Source organism: Lonchura striata, chromosome 1A, assembly GCF_050655825.1.
Source record: "Lonchura striata isolate lonStrDom1 chromosome 1A, ASM5065582v1, whole genome shotgun sequence".
NCBI classification, from domain to species: domain Eukaryota; kingdom Metazoa; phylum Chordata; class Aves; order Passeriformes; family Estrildidae; genus Lonchura; species Lonchura striata.
Window position 1 is genome coordinate 48,511,958 of NC_140741.1, and position 19,903 is coordinate 48,531,860.

The following is a 19,903-nucleotide window of genomic DNA, read 5'->3' on the forward strand; positions in this document are numbered from 1 at the left end:
AATTCCATTTCAGCAATTCCAGACATCAGGATTAAAAAGCGTTTGTGGGCTCAGAAAATGTCCCATTGTTATTTTGAGTCAACAGCTAACTATAAATGTTCTTAGATAAGAATACAGAGGGGACTTCATGAAGGAATGGTGCTGGGATCTCTGTTACAACATTGCACACACCAGATGAATCTTATCCTACCAGCCTAGAGAGTAGGCAGGGCTCATTTCCTAGCAGGCTGGATTATGACTGAGCAAAAGTGTCAATGCATCAATGAATAATCAGTGCACATTCATATTAATTCTCTTTCCTGTCTGATCAGTGCTTCTAATGTTTTCAGCAAGTTCCATATTGTGGAGTGGGATTCATTGACTTCAATTTCACCTATTTGCAATGAAAATCACTCTTCTCACCTCTTTGGACATCTATTTTAGAATGAGATGGCTCAAATCCTAGATGTGTTTTTTTTCCTCATTGATTATAGGGAGAGTTCAAACTAATAGCTCAGATATGGCAATGGGGGTGGACTTTAAAGATGGTCTTTAAAGGTACCTTCCAATCCAAACCATTTCATAATTCTATTATATGAGTTTATAATCTGTTGTTTTGTGAATGGCCAGATGAATCTTACCCAGACAGACTTCTTTTTGTTTTATGCTGAGCATTTTGCTGCTTCCATTGAAAAAAGGAAGAAGAAAACTTCAGGAGGCGATAGAACATTAGAAGAAAGTAAGTTTTGCAACATCAAAGGCAATGGGCATGTTTTAGTGGCAAACCCACTCCACCAGCAAGCCGATAGTATTCTGACTTGCTTCATTGGCTCAATCCCATTTAAACAGTCATGGTAGCATATAATCATATGCTTTACTTTTATTCCTTAGAGCTTTACATAATAGAGACAAATTGCATAAATAAACAGAGTAACTGCTCACCTTAGCTCCAGATAAAATTCCGGTGTCAAAGTTCCTCCCTGAAGGCAACATTTTGATGCTGGTTTTAATATCAACAGTTTTAACTGTTTTAACAAAAAGTCTAATGTATCATACATCATTATTATTATGCAAGCAAAGATTATTTTGAGGATTATATCCAAAACCGGGCAATATACAATCAAAATTTACATGTATTACAGCTTGGTTTTACACATCTGAATCCCCAGAGCAGCAAACAGGACCAGACTGGTGTCTGAGCCAGTATACATTGTCAGTCTCATCTCAATGCTCATTGCAAATTCATGCCAGTAATACTCAAGTTTACAGATTCCTGAAGTTGACTCCTCCTGGCAGCAAGGATGAGCTATAATTTTTCCATCATGTCCATCCATTAGGCATCCACAGCTCTAAGACCCCTCTCTATGAGAGTACCTCTGGTCCTTCATTCAAGCAGGAGAGCAGTCCTTCTAATGGGAAAGAGGAGGAAGAAGAAGAAGGTGCAATTATCTTTGCATGTTGCCCTTATATTTTCAATATTTTTCTGTAGTGATAATCCAGGACTCCAGCTGCCATATCATGATCTGGATGATTCAGGCTCAGCTCCCAGGACTTCAGAACATGGATAAGATTTGCACAGAAAAAAAAAAACACTCTTGGGAGAAGGAGGAACTAGAAGCCAGCATTTCTTTTTCCAGTTCATACAGCTGGGTTATGGAGTCATGGTTCTTCTCTGGTCCAACAAAGTTTGAATTCTTCTGGCACAGCTTCTGAGATTCAGCAGAGGGAAGGACAAATGCCAGAACTGTCTGGTAGCTAGATGACTTTCCTGGGAGACACATGTATTACTGAAAGCAGGATCACTGCTTGGCCCAATGGTCTGAGTGCTAGGGAAGGATGGGGGATGGGACAGAAACTTCCTCTGGTTGAGTTTTAAAAAAAAAACCTCGTTGCTGCAGATTAATTTTACCTTAATCCAGTTCTGCTGGAATAAGACATGGACAAGGGTCTCTGCTCAGAGGAAGTTTTTAATGCATTTGTAAGCAAGTTTGCATTGCTTTGTCAAGATGGGAGCAGTCAGGGTGTGCTTCGAGACAGTCAAGGGCACCCAAGGGGTGCCCTCAAAAAAGGAGCATGATATGTGGTTTTCTCTTAAGAGCAGCTGTGAGAGGTGTTTAAAGTTGCTCCTGTAATGGAGATGAGGGTCCAGCAGGGCTGGATAAATCAGCTAATTCCAACATACAGCAGGGAGGCCATCAGCCTGCTGTGAAAAACCTCAGCCAGTCCTTGTGGGCATCATTAGACAACCTCATACCTTAAAAAACTTGTCCCCAATGCCATTTCTGTTAGAAGGCAACCTAGGCCAGCAGATCCACAGGGTTTGGGACCACCTGTGGTTCTGCTGGGGTGGCAAGGCAAAGCCTGACCCAGTCAGGAGTGGGGCAGGGCAGGGCACCAGGGCAGCCCCAGCCCCTAGCATCACACTCTTCCTGGGCATGGACTGAGGCCACAGGAGGACACATGGGGAGGTCCAGCTTGGTGGGACTCCATGACCAGGCAGGGGAGCTGGAGACCAGCCCTACTGTGACATTGGTGGGGCAGGGACCAACTGGCCCAGGAGGCTGATGTGGTGTCCTCGTCATGGGAGTGTGAAGGGAAACCGGGATGGCTGGGCAGGGACCATCAATGCTGTCAGTACCTCAGGGCCCAAACACCTGCATGCACTGGTCAGTCCAAAGGCAGGCAGGCTTTATATGGCTGCTGCTGTGCAGCCAGCCATGCCCTGTGTTTGTCCTTCCACTTGCCTTAGTTACTCTGGGCTAAGCTTACCTGCATGACTTCTGTGTACACCTTGCCTCCACATGGACTTGGATTTCACCATTGATGCTTATTTGCAACATCAAAGCATCATTAAATCCATCTCATTTACACAGCCTAAGCATCATTTGGGCCCAAGAGCAACCATCTCAGCTGCCAAGATAAAATATCCCTGATTTAAACATCCCTGAAAGGAAACATGGCTTTCCTACTTGCTTGCAAGTTAGCTGCCCTTTCCACAGGTAACAAAACCCTGACTCACAATTCTCATAATGAAAACATCCTCCTCCACAAGCAGAGCTAACCAGGGACCCGAGTTCCCTGGAGCAGTCATCCTCTGCATGATGGTTTGCAGCTGTTTATGGTGACTCTGCTGTGGGTGGTTTAACACTCATGAGGGCACACCACATGGTGAACTCACCCTCAACATGACATAATTGCTATCTTCGGACAAAATAAACACCTCAGAAACATAAACAAAGATGTTTATTGCAAATAAAAAATCATATTCACATCATTAAATCTTATGAAATATAAAGAGGTCGTTTTGCAAGTTGTCAAGCATCCATGAACACAAGAGCTGCCATTTTCATCAGAACAGCTGCCTGGGACATGCATATATTTATCTGAATGTGGCCAGCCAAATCTCTATCTCTCTTTCTAGAAAGATCTTTATTTGACTGGTGACATCTTTCTGACATTTTCACAGTTTCATTTTCTCCCAATCTGGCAGTAGAGGGTCATAGAAAACACCAAACCAAGAATCTGGAAAACAAAGATATTTCTGGTATTACTTGGCAATTCTGGAAATCCCAGGATAAAACTGATACGCAATGGGAATATTTTGTTCGCAAATATCTTGGATTTACATGCAGGATAAATCTGCTATGATGAAGACTTTTTCCAATGTGCCTCTTACAGAATACAGACATTTTAATGAAGTCAGTATATACCACAGGTAAGACTGCAGATACCATGGAGAAGTTACATTTGTTTAAAAGATGGATTGCCTTTGTGCATGAGAACCCCTGTAGCTCTATGTGTTTAAAATGCAGTTGTTAGCTGTAGTGAAACAGCAATTACAGAGAAGTTAAAGAAATTTGTACAAAAATTGAGCATTTTATTTTCTGATAAACTTAGAGGAATGTTCACTGTGTATTCTAAGGATTGTCTCCCTTTCGAATCTCTCTTATTTTCCACTATCACTCTCTTCTGTGTAAACATATGTGTGAAGTGTATGTATACAGGTATACATATACATCTGTATACTGTATACAGGTATACATCTATAAACCTACCTCACTGTTTTGAGTTGCAAATGATCATGCAACAAATATTTTATATTTATCAGTAATGCACTTAGGATAGAAACAATAGTGAGTTCACTGAAGAAGCTGTTACAAGAAATAGAAAATTCAGTAGAGTCACCTTCTGTATTGGGAATTACTGTGTACAATTCCATGACTCTTGGCAGACAGCTGGTGAGATAGATCAGAAAGCTTCCTTCAGAATTTAAAGTTAACCAGTCTGTGAAGGTGCTCCACAAAAATGGAAAGCGCCCAACACCTTTGAAACCAGGAACACTGACATACTTTATTTACTTAAGGAAGAGATAGAGAGGAGCATATATAGCACAGAGATACAGCTAAGACAAAGGGATGGACCCACACCTGGAGTAAACTGACAAGGCTTCCCTGACATACCATGTCCACATTTTCACTTGCATCCAAATGAAATTGGGCCCTTCTTATCTGTATAATTTTCACTAGAAGGATGAGCTGTGGACCCTTCTTATCTGTATAATTTTCACTAGAAGGATGAGCTGAAAGCAGTAACAGTTCACAATTGGCATAATGAAGCAGAGGGGGGAAAAGCACCTTTTTTTAACTGGGATTTCCTAGAGCAGAGAGGTGGTTAAGCAAGTGGCCTTTGATTTGCAATTGCTTGAGCTAATGTGGAAACGCTAAATGTTTATCAAGTGTAAATTGCCATCTGACAATTTGTGCTGAGTCTCATATTGTTTATTCATGTTGTTTTCTAATCCTTTTATGACTGAGAGAGGCAGCCAGCACAGAAAATGCCAGCTGGAGAACAGGAAAGAATGATGGCCAATGAACTAAAAGGCTACAACTCACATAGCTGCAGTAACTAGAGCAAAGTGACTTATAATTTGCTTTAGGGATACAGATGCAATTTTACACTTAAATTATATTTTAAGGCCATCTAATATCAGTGTATTTCACGTATTTTTCCTTCAAAGTAAACATATGGGTGAGAGACCTGACCACCCACATATAGCCCTTTAAATACCAGAAAGCCTGTGCTGAGTAAGAAGTTGGTGGCCTGTCCTCTTCCAGTGTTGCAGATACATAATTCTTCCCCACTTACTACTGTTTTCCTAGAAACACAGTTTTGAGTTGGGGCTCTTTCCCACTCTTCTACCATGAGGAGAAATCCTCTGCCAATGATGTTAAGAAGCTTTTGCTTTGAGTAATAGACTGAACTTTTCACAGCAATCTTTTTCAGTTCTGTTTTTCCCTCAAACATCCACTGGTGGAGAGTGACGGTCGAGGAAAACCAAGGAGAAAGAGTGAAAAGAAAAAAAAAAAGACTGAAGAAAGCATCATGATGAAATCCCCTGTTTCTTTATAATTTTCTCTTATTCAAATCAAAATCAAGTGACTGACTGGATAGCCTCAGTTATTTTCCTCCTCTCTTCAGAGAAAATCTTGCATGTTATTCTTCAGTGTATGGTGAGGAAATTGAAAGAAACAGTCCACATACTCTGTGTTTTTCTATACACAGGAATATATGGAGCATCACACGTGCACTCAGACACATTAATGCGTCATCTTGAGGCGTAAAATTTTAATGCATCAGAATTATAATTTTGTACCAAAATTTATTAATGATAAAATTATGTACGCTAGAGGCTAGATTTTCTTAGGAGATTAATTTTTCCTCAAGAAAAGATGAGAAAGAAGAGGAAAATCTGGCTGTTCTGCCTCATGTCTCCCAACACTGTGTATTCGCACACATCTCTGTACACAGGGCTCAGTGTCAAGGCACAGCCTGGCTTCAGAACTGGCAATTTTTTTGAAGGAAATATCCTATGTGATATACTTATATGAGCAGCAGGGTGGTCTGATCTCACCTGAAGTTTGCAGCTCAACAACCATATACTTTAATGAAATATGTTTATATGAATAACAGTAATGTTATAGCTAAGGTGAGAGGTGGTTTTCCCTTGTCTATTAATTGAGCAAGCCATGTGTTTTAATCCCATTCCCAATGTATTTCCAAGTAGAACATACTGCTTGTCAGCTACTAAGTATTTTAACAGTGTACAGTGGTACCTCAACAACAGCCAGTCCAAAGGCGATCCCCATAATTATGACCAGATGGTTTTTAATTTGTTGCATAATCAGTTCTCCACAAGACTGAAAAAGAAAACAAAATTATTAATTATAGGTAAGCAATATTATCTTATGGTTATATAAGAATGCATCTTCTAAAATAACTCTCAAACTCTCTCCTCTTTAGCTCTGTGCTAAAAAAAGGCTATTTAAATTTACTCTGGCTTGTTGCTAATGAACACAAAACACACAACTATGTGTACCTTATTCTCTGCAGAAACCTTTGCCTTTCCAAGTATGAAGATTTAGTAGCTGACCATGAAAGGTTACTATTTTAAAGGAAGACATACAGCTGTAATGCCTAATGTTTGCATTAACACGGAAAGAAGTGTTTGTTCTTACTTTCATTTGGTAATTATTTGCTACTAGGAAAGAGTCAATGCAGCCAGCCATGACCAGGTCTGAAAGGGAGCTTGTTTCCCACCAATCTAATCTTTGGATTTGAGACTTCAAGGTTTATTATTACACTTGGCATTAACTAAAAATATTTGGTTATAAAACCTAGCTTCAAAATTAATTTTGTCATGTGTTTGATGGTGCTTGGATGGGGCTGGAAGGAAGAGAATAATCAGTATGGCTTCATGAGGGGAAAGTCCTGCTTGTTGAAATTGATTCCTTCTATGACAGAGTAGCCCACCTAACTGATCTTGGAAAGCCAGTAGATGTAAACCTTTTGGACTTCAGCAAAGATTTTGGCGATGTCTCTCACAGTATCCTTCTGGACAAAATGTCCAGCATACAGCCATGTTATGCCATAGGTGAGCAACTCGCTCATGGGTCAGCACACTTATAATAAGTGAGGTAACATCAGTCTGGAGTCTGGTTAGTAGTGGGATTCTGCAGGGCTCCATCTGCAGTCCAATTCTCTTCAACATGTTCCTCAACAATTTGAATGCAGGACTCGAAGGAATAGTAAGGACGTTTGCCAACAACACTAAACTAGGAGGAGCTGTTGACTTCCTTGAGGGAAGAGAGGCCCTAGAGAGAGAGATCAACACAACAGTGAGATGGGCAATCACCAATTATATGAACAAGGTCAACCGCCAGATTTTGCAACCATGGTTATGTTGGGGTTTGACTGGGGAACAAGGGGCTGGAGAGTAGCCCAACAGAAAGGGGCTTGGGGTCCTGCTCCATGGCAAGTTGAACATGAGCCAGCAGCGCCCTGGCATCCAGGAGGGCCAACCCTGTCCTAGGGGACATCACCAGCTGGGCAAGGGACTGGATTGTCCCACTGTGCTCTGCACTGGTGTGGCCTCACCTTGAGTGCTGGGGGCAGTTTTGGGCACCTTAATATATGAAAGATATAAAGCTACTAGAGATTGTCCAAAGTAGGGCTGTGTGAAGGGCCTTTAGAGGAAGCCATATGAAGAGTGGCTGAGGACACTTGCTCTATTCAACCTAGAGAAGAAGAAACTGAGGTGAGACCTCATTTGGGTCTTCAACATCCTAATGACAGGGAGCAGAGGGGTAGATACTGATTTCTTCACTCTCATGAACAGTGAAAGCACTGAAGGAAATCTCATTAAGCTGAGTCAGGGGTGATTTAGCTTGGATATCAGGAAAAGGTTCTTCACCCAGAGGGTGTCTGGGCACTAGAATAGGCTCCCCAGGCAGTGGTGACAGCACCAAACCTGACAGAGTTCAAAAAGCATTTGGACAATGCTCTTATGCACATGATGTGATTCTTGGGGCTGTTATGTGCAGGGCAAGGAATTGGATTTGATGATCCTGATGGGTCCTTTCCAGCCCAGCACATTCTATGATTCTACAGCTGAAGTTCTGTGCAGAGCTACTCTCCTTTTAGATATTTGCATACATCTGTTCTTACAGTGATTACATCTTCTCTAGGCACTGACAATCCTCCTTCTGCAAACAGGGGGGAAAGCCAAGTACAGCTTAAATACATCCAAATTATATTACTGTTACAACTCTACAACTGTCTTCCCCCCAAATATAGTTGTATTCTTTCACCATATATCCTCTCTCACAATAAACACATGGGTCTTCTAGTTCTTCTAAAAATCTCTCAGTTAAGCTGACTCATAACTGCACTGAATTTCAAATATTTTTTCCCATATCAGAAGAGTTGGATGTCTCTACTACATCTCACATCACCATGAAATCTGTGTGTTCATATGAGCAAAATCTTGCACCTGCAGTAATTTCACAGATGACTTCTCATGTGTCCCTTGAGGGCTTGCCTGAGGCCAAAAAGACATTAAAATGTGGCCAAAACAGCCTCTTTGCATGCATCTTATTTCCAGATTGGGTTCTGGTATCTTCTACTTAACCAGATTGTTTCCTTGCTTTAAAATAGTATTTGCTTCTGTGGGACTGCACAGGGAGGAAATTACTGCTCAGGCAGGACCTGATTAAGGAGCGGTGTAATTAGAAAATTATACAACCAGAATGGACATTTGCTAAAATCCGCTTGTTGCTAGGTGCATACTGGCAAAATTTGCACCACCAGCCTTCTAAAAGTTCAATTACTTTGTGTTATTCAATTATTTTGTGCATTTCTTTTAACTTTTTTCATATCTATAGATCCAGATTTCCTCATAAGGAGACAAGCAAACCATGAAATTGATTCTTTGAGATCTCTACTGTCTATGAGATGGTACTCTTGTGAGTGTGCTTTGTTTTCACCTATCACCAGAGACTTTGCCTTATTACATTAATTAAGATTTTCAAAAGGCTGTAGTTGTAGGAAATCACTCTTTGAATATTCTGCCATGAATCCCACAATATGTAAGTAAGGTTTCTTTCCAGCAGATCCTGCAAAGTGAGTATGGGTTTTTTATTAAAGGATTATAAAACCCCAAAGGTCTTGCATTTAATTGTTTGATTTTCAATATACTTTAGCATTTTGAATGTCTCTAAGTGAACATATCTACTTCCACAATGAGCCTGGATGGGAGCATAGCCTTCTGAGAGAAGAACAAGAGCCAAAGGGTAGCTGGTGTGCAGCTCTGACCCACGGTTATATCCTGACGCCAAAGTCAATAATTTTCATCAACAGTAACCATGCAGATTGCTAAGGGCCTAAACTGAAGACATCTCAGGAAGAGGAAGGAGCAGAGTTATGAAAAGTCATTTCTTAACAGGTGGTGTGGGGGTAATTCTGGCTAAGAAAGAGAAAGCAAAACTTTGCCTTTTCAGAAAGATACAGAACTCCTGACTAGACCAGTCACCAGAGATAACCTTGGGTTAAAACTTGGCTCTTTGGAAAGAATGAACATTTTTCTCACTTTTCTATAAATGTATCTGTTTTTATAGTTCATGCAGACTTCTGATGGCTTCTCTAGTTCACACTGACAGATGTCTTTTTGTTTGTCAAAATTTTCTCCCCAGTCTTCAGGTCCATTCTGCAATCCACAACATTGGTACTGCAAGAAAGGAGTAAATGCAGAGAAGAGTTTAAAAACATGTGATTTTCAATTAAAAGAGAGTAGGTGAGGGAGCTGACAGGAACAACAAAAACCAAATTTTATTTCACTTTTTTCAATGTGAAAATTGGTATACCAAATTTTCAATACCAAATCAGTATGTCTCAAATACCCTTTGCTTATATAACATTTATAAGAAGGTAAGTGCATGCATTAAAAAAAAAAAAAAAAAAAGAGAGATAGGAGAAAAAAGACCAGAATTTCAGTATAAAATGCTCAAAAAACATTAACATACTATTAAGCTAGTAATTATCAGTGCCAGAATGAAACTAGAACACTAGTATAGTATTTTTTAAAAATCAAGCCTTCTTTTTCTAGCTTGTACTTGCAGAAGGTAAGTTGCCAGCTCCAGTGACATCCACATTTCACATCTTGAAAAGCTGAGCTGGAAATGTAAAATGCAGGCACATACAACTTTGAAATCTAGAAAAATAACCTCTTTGAATGATGGTTATCTCTTTAAATTAGACATGGACTGAGGAGACCAGGGCTCCATTTGGAGTTTGTGAAACCTAGACCAGGTGCAGTTCCACTTCATGTTCCATTATATTCAAGCCACTAAAGCTCAGAGCTGCAAACTTGCGTTTGAGGTCCTCCCTCTATTAAAAAGCAGCTGGAAATGTTCACATAATTTTGTATAAAAGCAAAGGCTGTGGGTCATAATACAGCAATCCTGCTACATTTAAAAATTAATGCAGTAATTATGGGATTTTTCATTTTGCTCATCTCTCCAGAGGGCTTATTATATCAGAAGAAATAAATTGTCTCAGAAGCAGAGGACAAGGCTGGAGATGGAATGGGGAAGGAAAAATGGAAGTAACATAAGACACCTAAATATTGTTCCTTGTTTGGTTTTCTTTCATACGGCAGTCTTTAAAAACATAAAAAATTAAGTCAATCTATAAAAGTAATCACCCATTAGGGACTAAAAAACCAGAACAGCAGGCATTATGTCAATGTACAGACCCAGGTACCTGTGGGAGGGGAAGGGATGAATGCTGTCGATGTCATCAATGAGATTCCAGGGTATTCTCTGTGAGATACCCAGGAGCAAGCTCACACTGACCATCCACCATCTGGGGTCTTGCAGGATGGAGGCACCAGTAAAAGTGCAAACACAATAAAAACAAACTTCTCATCATATTTTCTTCCCTCTTCTAACACATTAAAGCATGGTATTTAATGACTTCATAGCAGTAGGATATTCCAAATTAAATACACTCCTCTCCTGATGTTTTCCTAATCCCTGGGGTAAACTTTCCTTAAAAGTACTGGAGAGTTATTATTTGGGATATGGTGAAGGATCAATGTTCCTTCAGAAAGGAAAGCTGTAAGAAAGGGCAGTGCAGACCTCTCCTGAAAGAGTTTAGCTAACTGTCAGTCTTACTTGCATATGGTGTGTCCTTGCTCTTATATATATTGCTCTTATAGACAGCCCTATTGCACAAAGAAATCATCACAGGAAGACCCTGTCCTATCAAAGGAACAAAAATCCCTTCTGTGGTGTTTCAACTTGCCTTTAAGTCAGACCCTTTCCCACCCCTAGGGAACAAAACTCAAATCTACAGCAGAGTAGTCATAAAATGAAGCGAAGAGAGATGCCAAAGATGAGACAGATAACAAACCCTTCATTTTTTTACTGTTTAATTACCTTTTTCTCCAGCTTCTGGAACTCTTCCTGATATTCTTTATATTCTCCTGTAGTACTTTGCAGTGCATGCACACTTTCATTTAGGGTATAGTTAAAAATTTTTTCAACCTGCAAGGTAAAATATATTACTAATTTTTTGAGAAGAAACAAAACTATTTGAAGACATCAATGAAAACATAGAATAATACTGTACCTGAGGTTTGTACACTGCTCCTAAAACACCTCCTGTGACCTGAAGAATCAGTATCAGAAGCAGTGCAATGAAAAACTGGGAAAAAAATCAAAAGGGGTAGAAAATTATATTACTTTTGATCAAGGTGATAGAATTTAAGTTAACATTTCTCTTTCATGTGCTTGAATAAGCATGTAGGTAGAATGATTTTCCAGTCAGAGCTGCTCCAACTATTTCTTCTTTGATTATAAGAGAAGTGGTGCTCAAGACAGACCATGCTCAGCTGGTGATCAAAACAAGGCACACACCAGAACAGTGTCATGATAAAAGAGAGAGCTGGGCAGAAGGACAGGGAAGACATTCTAGGTGGACCAGCAAAGAGAGCAACTGGGAATTTAGAAAATTAAATAGGATAGGTAATGGGTGAAAGCCAATAGAGGGAACTTTGATGACGCCTGGATGGAAAAAAAGCTGGTGTCATGCCCAAGTTTCTCTGGACCCTGTCTTCTTGCTGATGAGACCAACCACCATTTTTACCACAACAGAATTCAGAAGGGGCCGAAACTCAAGGTGAGCAAAGAAAACACAGGATTATTATCATGTTTTTAGTTCAATTAAAAGGTTCCCATCCTCATTTGATACTACTTGCAAGGGCTCTATCCATCATATGTAGCTGTGGCCTGTTAAAGGCAGACAAACTCTTTTCTTTCCTACCAACATCAGCATGCACCGGCTCTCCTTTACAGCGCCGCAACACCCGAGGAACCCAAGGATCATGATGATGGCACCCACGGCAATTAGTAGATTAACTCCTGCAAGAATGCTGCTGTCTACCCCCTGAAAAGAAAGAGGAAAAACAATCTTTCAGCTACAAGAAGGTCCTCCTAAAAGCATCTGGATTCGCCCAAACTATTCTAATAGGGAAAAACATGGAAAAGTCTATGAGTTGCATGCTTCCACATTTTTCTCTCTAACACTAAAATCATTAACAAAAGCATAATTGTTTTTCATTAGAGGTGAGAGACACATTTTCGAACAGAAATCTGAGTGCATCTGCATGAAACTACAATAATAACACTAGCAGATACTTCTCATAATCACATATCTCTGCTTGTAGCAATCATTTTATCTGACTATCTGCACCATGATGTTTAATCTTAACGTCATAAAATGCATTCCTCTTCACCCACACAAACCACCTCACCAAAACATAGAAAATTTGTGGAAATTAAGATGGGAAATTAATGTGTATGCAGTAGTTTCCACATTTTACATGGTGCTGGAGTGACTGCATGCACTTACCTGCTGAGCACCGCTAACACGTATCCATATAGAGATTCCTAAAATAATGCAACCACACACCTGTGGGAGAAAATAAAGACAAGTTAGAAAGGTCAGCAACTTTTTTACTAACATTCAGTATCCAAATTGCACCATATGCTGTCCAAACTTCTGAAATCATTTGTTTGGCAAAGCAAAAGAAACATGAATTGCTGGAGCAGAGATTATTGATTCATTTCCAGGAAAATTCGTAAGTGTAGTTAAATCTTCAGGTATGCACCAAATCCCTGATGTTTCCACCCCAGAGGACTATGCATTTACATGATGATTTATACATGTGTTTGGGAAGCACACAGAAATTCCGTCAGATGAGAGAGAAATATAAATTGCTATTGCATGTATAAAATGTGCCTGTAAAGAATGTTGTTTCTTGAATAATGGAAACATGAGATTTGATAAGGGATATTTGTGTATCTGCTGTTTCTAGCCTTATTCAGGACACATATCTGGAGACATTCTGTATGGTAAATCTAACAGGAAAAGTTCTAAATAAATTCTTTTTGCTGTTTCAAAAGCAGCAATATCTGGCCATCTCCAATCCTTAGAACAGGTCTCATAGAATGCCTAGAGTAATTGCAGCCATTATAATTTTACAGAAAACAGACAAGTACAACTTGGTCTTGTACATAGGAATGCTTGACCTGCATGACTTTCCTTAAGATGTTGAAGTCAGGGAAGATGAATCACAGGTCCAGATACATTCCTTCATTTCTAGTTGTGCTCCTATTTCATAGATCATTGAGATACCATTCCTACTCTATTCCTAACCTTGTTGTTGATGAATCTTACACAGAATTTTATCTTTATTAACTGTTCACATAGGTAACCAAGAGACTACTCTGGTGTAAGGATTGTGCCTACTGAGATGACTGGAAGGAAAGAGACATCACTGAGGACCAGGGACTAGTCAGATTTATAATTATCTGCCATTAATACTCCAGTCATAAATGGCCCCGAAATGTTGTTATGAATTTCCCTTGAAGACTGGAACTATTGAAATTAAAATGGGGAGTTTTTTACATGGTTTAGATATTTTTTCTTTAAAAAATTTTCACAACAGAAGTTTTCATATAATATCTGGCATCAAAGGCATTAATGACCTTAGCAGATCATTGAATATGGAATAGGGTCATCACTCAGACATGGGTACCACACATTTTCCTGCTCTAAGTAAAGCTCCTATATGTATATTTTAAACATGAAAAAGGAAGTTGTACAATCAATGACAACTATAACATGTTTTCAAATTTAACTACAACTCCCCACTGAAACCTTTTGAATCCTGCTGAATTTGCCTACAAACTGATGGTATCATATGACTGTACATTTCAGTCTTGTTCAGCAGCATTGTGATGTGGCTATTCATTAAGTAACCTGGGCTTGCTAATGTGAAAGTTTCCACTGAAGCATCTATTGTTACAAATCCGAAGAGAGTTTGTCACACAGTCTTTTTAGCTACACAGGACCTCCCATTAAAATACAGCAGAGTAGTAGAAGCAAATTTAGCTAAATGTACAGGAGCTCATCAATCAAATGGGAATGCTACAATATTTCCTTGACATAAAGATAGAAACATCATTTATAAATTGAAATTCTACTAAGATGTGCACATATTTTAATTTTTAAAATAGAGTTGTTTTAGGTTGATAAAAAATGCTCAATTTCAGTAAAATCTTAATGGTTTCTTTCTAGTTATTTCCATAATATACAAAGTGTACAAAAAACACATAAAGAAAAGTTTTGTAATAGCCAATAAAAATGGTCTGTTCCCAAAGAGTCCAAGATGAACATGTCAAGTTTGCTGCAATACTCCATCTTAAATTTTCTTAAAATAAATTTTCAAGTAAATAAACTCATTCCAGTAAATTTCATTTTTAATGAACTGCTAGTGTTTTCTGATGGAATAAAATGAGCTTCTTTGAAAATGTCTTCACCCATTTTCCCAAAATTAGATGGCTATCATATTTTTGCTGTAATCCTTGACGAAGAATCTGTAATCTTATCTCAGTCCCATAACAACAGTACTGCTGTCCCTCAAATTTAGTTAGTCCTTCTCAAGCTTTCAATTATGGTATGAGGAAGAAATACAGCCTCGTTGGTTAAATCAGTATCACCTCAGATGAGCCTGACATAGTGCTGAACCAATAGTATATTAAGATTCTGAAATTCTCATACACACAAATACCAAATTTGTGGGGAATTTCCTCCACTGGCACACCCTTTTCAAACATTCAGTTCAAGGATATCAGGAGGAACCTTTACAAAGTTGCTTCTGTTAAAGAAAATATTTGACTGGAATACTTCCTTGAGACCCCTGAAATTACAGCTCTAGACAGGTCCTGCTGGCTCAGCAAAACTGCTAAGCTTGTGATGATGCTTCAGGGACTCAGATGCTCACATCAAGGTTCAGGGAAGGGGCCACTTTGTAGATGGGCCTGCAAGTCTATTATTAAACACCAGATCAAAGATGCTTTGTCACTAACCATGTTGCTTTAAACAGGCATCAGACATCAGTATTCAGTGAAAAAATTAGATAATTCTACAATTTTGCATGATGTGGAGTAGTAGAAGTTGACACAATGAGGCCAGCAGGTGAGACGGGATATCCTGCAAACTCCAAAGAAGGGAAAGAAGAAAATCTGACGCGTATTAGGCTTAATGCACAAAACTGACAAGGATTTATATAAGGACTCCATATTTTAGAAACTCATAATTTTAGAAACTCCATATAGGCACCCAGTTCCAATGCACAGATCTCCAAAACCATGCATCAGTCTGCTGTTTTTCACCAATAGGGAAGATGAAAAACTCTATTTGTGTGCTGGAGCCCAGCATGGGGCTCATGGGCATATAGATGCCAAGGAGACACATGTCATGAAGTGAAGCCATAGTCAATTTGCAGAGCTATCTTAGACTGTTCCAGGGCTTACACAGTGTGATGCTACATGAGCTGCTTAGAAAAAATCATCAGAAGGCTAGAGAGACCATTCCTGAGTCTTCTAAGAGAGGACACTCCCTCAGAGATTGCAAAGGGTGTAAAATGAAAGAACACCAGGTAAATACACAACCCTCATTCTTATCTATTTAGGTTAAAGTCACCTTAATTTCCCAGTATCAGTAATTTTCCACTTGTCAACTGCCTTGAGTACTAGAGAGAGCAGCTGTGGGATGAGTGGCTGTAAAGTCATCTCTGCTCCCTTGACCTTACTGTTGAAGTTTAGTGATTTCCATGACTTAGAGACAGGAATGAGAATAAAAAAAATCAGTTTCATTCTATTTCTGTCAGCCCATATATCTGATCTTCCTAATCTTGATCATGCTAAAATAAACATCTGCCTAAAAACAATTAACTCTACTGCATTCCTGTCCACATGCACAGTGAATGCTCTCAGCATTTTCTTCCTCAGAACACAGTGTGGGTTTTTCAACTTTGGTATAAAGATAGGAAGTTTTTTTCACACATGCTTGTTCCAAGACTCCCCCAGGATCTCACCCCTTTTTTCTCCCTAGGAAATCCATACTGTCCCTGGAGGCATAGGACACTAGTCCAATGTTTATTCTAGAAGTAGTTTGGAGCTTCTCTAATGCTAGTCCATGTTTTAGCTCACAGTAAACACAGATGAATGTGAACAGGTGTGCTGGTTTTGACTGGGATAATTTTCTTCACAGTGGCTGGTATAGGGCTGCGTTTTGGATTTGTGCGGAATACAGGGTTGATTATATAGAGAAGTTTTTGTTATTGCTGAGCAGGGCCTACATCAAATTTTCTTTCTCCTTTCACATTGCTACTCTGGTGAGGAGACTGAGGCTGCATGGGAGGTTCGGAGGAGACACAGCCAGGACAGGTGACCCCAGCTGACCAAAGGGATGTTCCAGACCATTTGAAATCATGCTCAGTAGATAAAGCTGGCAAACAGAAGGAGGATAGACATTTGGAGTGATGGTATTTGTGTTCACAAATAAATACTTCATGTATTGAGGCCCTGTCCCCATGGAGATGGCTGAACACCTGCCTGTCCATGTGGAGCAGGAAATTAACTATTTGTTTTGCTTTGCTTACATATATGGCTTTTGCTTTCCCTGTTAAACTGTCTATATATCAAGTCAAGAATTTTCCAGCTTTTATGCCTTCAATTCTCTCTCCAATCCTGCTGGTGGGGGAGTGAGTGAGTGTCTGCATGGTACTTGATTGCTGGTTGGGGTCAAACCAGAAAATCAGGAAAAAGCTTCCTGAGGAATAGGAAGTCAAATTCAGAAACTTACGGATTCTTGTAAGTACTGTTGCATAAAAACTTCAACACAAATGTCAAAAATCTTCAATCTGCCTTCATTAAACTGAATGAAGAAACTGGGGGAGGCAGTCCAAACCATCACTGGTCTGTCAGGAATTTCTTTGGGAGGTCCATAAGCAGTCAAAGCATTTGGGCTAGCCACAGGGTTTCCAAGGCTACTGTTTGTGGTCCCTTTTGAATGGTATCACCTTTTCACTTGAAAAAAATCCCTTGAGGCAAAGCCCATAATATGGCTAGTAGTTCCACTTCTGGTTTCAGTGAACCCCTGGTGAACCTGACAAAGCTCGGTCAGGAAATCTGACAGTGAGGTTGAACCATGAGAGAGCTGTTCTTTAACTCAAACCTTTCCAGAGCTTTCAGGACCTGAAATTCTTGCAACCCAGCTGAGATGTGATAAATAGATAAATACAGTTCAAATAACACCCAGAAACCTGCCTGCTGATCTGTGCTGTATTGGCCTTGGTAGTACTGCCAGCACATACATTCTTAGAAACATTTACTGCCCACCATCAGAAACTAATTATGCACTAAATGTAAAGCAAAGAACAACAATGAAGGATATGAAAACCATTTATCAATTAGGAGGCTAAAACTTCAAGTAAATTTTCCATATTTTCTGTTGCAACTCCATTTTCAGGATCTTGCATACAAATAGAAGCAATAAAAGAAGATAATTGTGCACTATTATTGGAGAGTCTGTTATCTTCTGACTGAGATGAGTGATGCCCCCTGACATGAGGGGCACAAGAACAGGGAGACAGATTTGTAGCTTGTCTACTTTTAAATGCAGAGGGAAAGGTGTTTAGATGGGAAAAAGACAAAGGGAAGGGCAAAAGTTAAATATATTCTCCCCTCCCTGATTTAGAATCATCCTCTGGTTCCACTTATGCTCCATTTTCTTTACAATTCCTCTAACTGCAGCTTTCAGATAATGGAGAACACATTTCCTACATCATTAATAACAGTTTAAACACTAACTTACCCAAAATAAAAAGTTGAAGATGAACATGGAGTACTTCATGCATCTGCTTACACCCGCCATTTTCAACAAGCTGAGACAAAAACGAGTGCTGCAAAAGAAGCTTTCCTAAGAGTTTGACCTCGATATAAAAGTTGTTCTTGTGTCTTCAGAAAACCTCTCAAAGCGCATCAAATACACCGTGCTCTGCTCCTGAGAGCAAATGTTACAACCAAGTCATCCGCAGTTGCTTAAATAGTTTCTTTATCACAGGTAAATATTAACCAAGCATTAGGGAAGCACTACCAGTAGTTATCACCAAGTCTCCAGGTTCTTACTGTGTCTTGTGATTTGTACGTCTCTTTAATAATTCTATGACTTCTCCTACGCCTCAAAAGTAAATAAGGAAGTAGAAGTTAGTTTTGAGAGGTGAGCATAAAAATATTTTACAGACCTGCTTTTAAGAGGAAGTTGAAATTATTGCATTTCTTAATGCTTTACGTTGCAGGGTTTACTCTTTCACTGCCTAGAGTTTACTGCCAGCATTCATTCAGTTTTGTTCACACTTCCACTTCAGAAGTTGAACCAGCATGAAGGGATGAGTCTGCCTTATCCCAGGAGAGGAGGGGTAAGGAATCTGCTGACGTTTTCTCCCTCCGAGTGTCTGCTTCAGATCCTTTTCCTCTTCCTAAGCAAGTCAGGACCTCAGAAACTTGAGCATTGTGCTGCACAAAAGTCCTACTGTGCAGGTTTCCAGAAGCAGTTTATACCCCAGCACAGCAACCCTAGTTCTGGCACTAGGTGCAGGATACCTCTCAGCAATAGGAGCTAGACTCATTCCAGAAAGCAAGGCAATAAGCCTATTTCATTTGGTTTGGGCTTTGTCTTGTTTGTTTTCTTCTGTGTCCCTCTAACTAGGAATCCTGAGGCAAAAATAGATATATTTTTGCTGTTTTTTTCTATCAGCCTGTTTTCCGAAGAAGCCCCATACAGCAGTGCTTGTAGGAATAAGGGTCAGACATAGGTTTCTTTGAGTTTGTCATTAAAATAAAGAAGTTTTAATTTTGAGAGTGAACACAGAGTGAGAAATTAAGGAAACACTAATCTGAACTAGTGTATGTAGTCCACTTGGCCCAAATCCAGTTTTTAGTCTTCAATGTCAATTCCTGTTCCTCAGTTCTGATCTCTGTATTTGAAAAAAAAAGGGAAGTGTCAGTATATAGTGCATCTATAGATGGTGACTAGAATATGTAACTTAGAATCTGGCTTTTGTAGGATCCACAAAAAACCCATCAGTACTCTACATTTAAAATAATTCCCTTCAGCTGCTCTCTTAACTAGCTTTCCCATTTTCAGGAGTGGAGCTATACCTGCCTTTGACTTCCTGTGCTCCTTTCTAGGATAATACTCTTTGTTATAATTCTAGGATCAACTGTCTGACTACCTTATTTTAAATATTCACCCTAAATCTGAGAATGTTCCTAAAAGTAATTGCACTCATGAAGTACAGATTTTATAAGGATTGGGAGAAACAACTGTGTAGTATGGTTTCAATCTAACACACTCCACAAAGAAGTAAATTGAGAAATGTGGGTGTCTTTATGGAGGGATGCCATAGCCACAGATGAATCATGAGAAAAGTTTAAATGGTCATATAAAAATGTATGAAAAGGACAATGAAGGGCAGTAAGGGAATTACAGATGATACAGGATTTGAAAAGATAAATCTGCAATCAGACCATACAATTGCAGTAAAGTAAGTTTATTATAAGTGGAGTTTGGAAATTGCATTATGTACCAAAAACTACACTGTTGTAAAGCTTCACACAGAGCAGATACTGATTAAGGAAGTCTTGAGCTGTAGCACTGTTGTCTATGAGATGCTTAG

The 19,903-nt window shown here is 39.4% G+C and overlaps 1 protein-coding gene and 1 long non-coding RNA gene across 3 annotated transcripts in view; one reads left to right on the plus strand and one right to left on the minus strand.

The window, feature by feature from the left end:
• Positions 1-3,203: 3,203 nt before the first annotated feature.
• On the minus strand, positions 3,204-18,382 carry TSPAN8 (tetraspanin 8). Of its 2 annotated transcripts, XM_021528985.2 has the most exons (8): positions 18,040-18,382; positions 12,727-12,786; positions 12,139-12,261; positions 11,446-11,520; positions 11,253-11,360; positions 9,404-9,541; positions 6,093-6,176; positions 3,204-3,501 (listed from the first exon to the last, which is right to left on the minus strand). In XM_021528985.2, the coding sequence occupies exons 1-8, from the start codon at positions 18,097-18,099 to the stop codon at positions 3,448-3,450; spliced, it is 702 nt and encodes a 233-aa protein (XP_021384660.1). In that variant the 5' UTR covers positions 18,100-18,382; the 3' UTR covers positions 3,204-3,447. The 2 variants fall into 2 exon arrangements, with proteins under 2 accessions (XP_021384660.1, XP_085425932.1); XM_085569806.1 differs by lacking the exons at positions 3,204-3,501; positions 6,093-6,176 and adding an exon at positions 6,199-7,130.
• Positions 9,516-19,903, plus strand: part of LOC146763475 (uncharacterized) — a 33,892-nt gene continuing 23,504 nt past the window's right edge. Inside the window, exon 1 of the long non-coding RNA XR_014952218.1 lies at positions 9,516-18,643. This is a non-coding gene — a long non-coding RNA (uncharacterized LOC146763475). The remainder of the gene's footprint in view (positions 18,644-19,903) is intronic.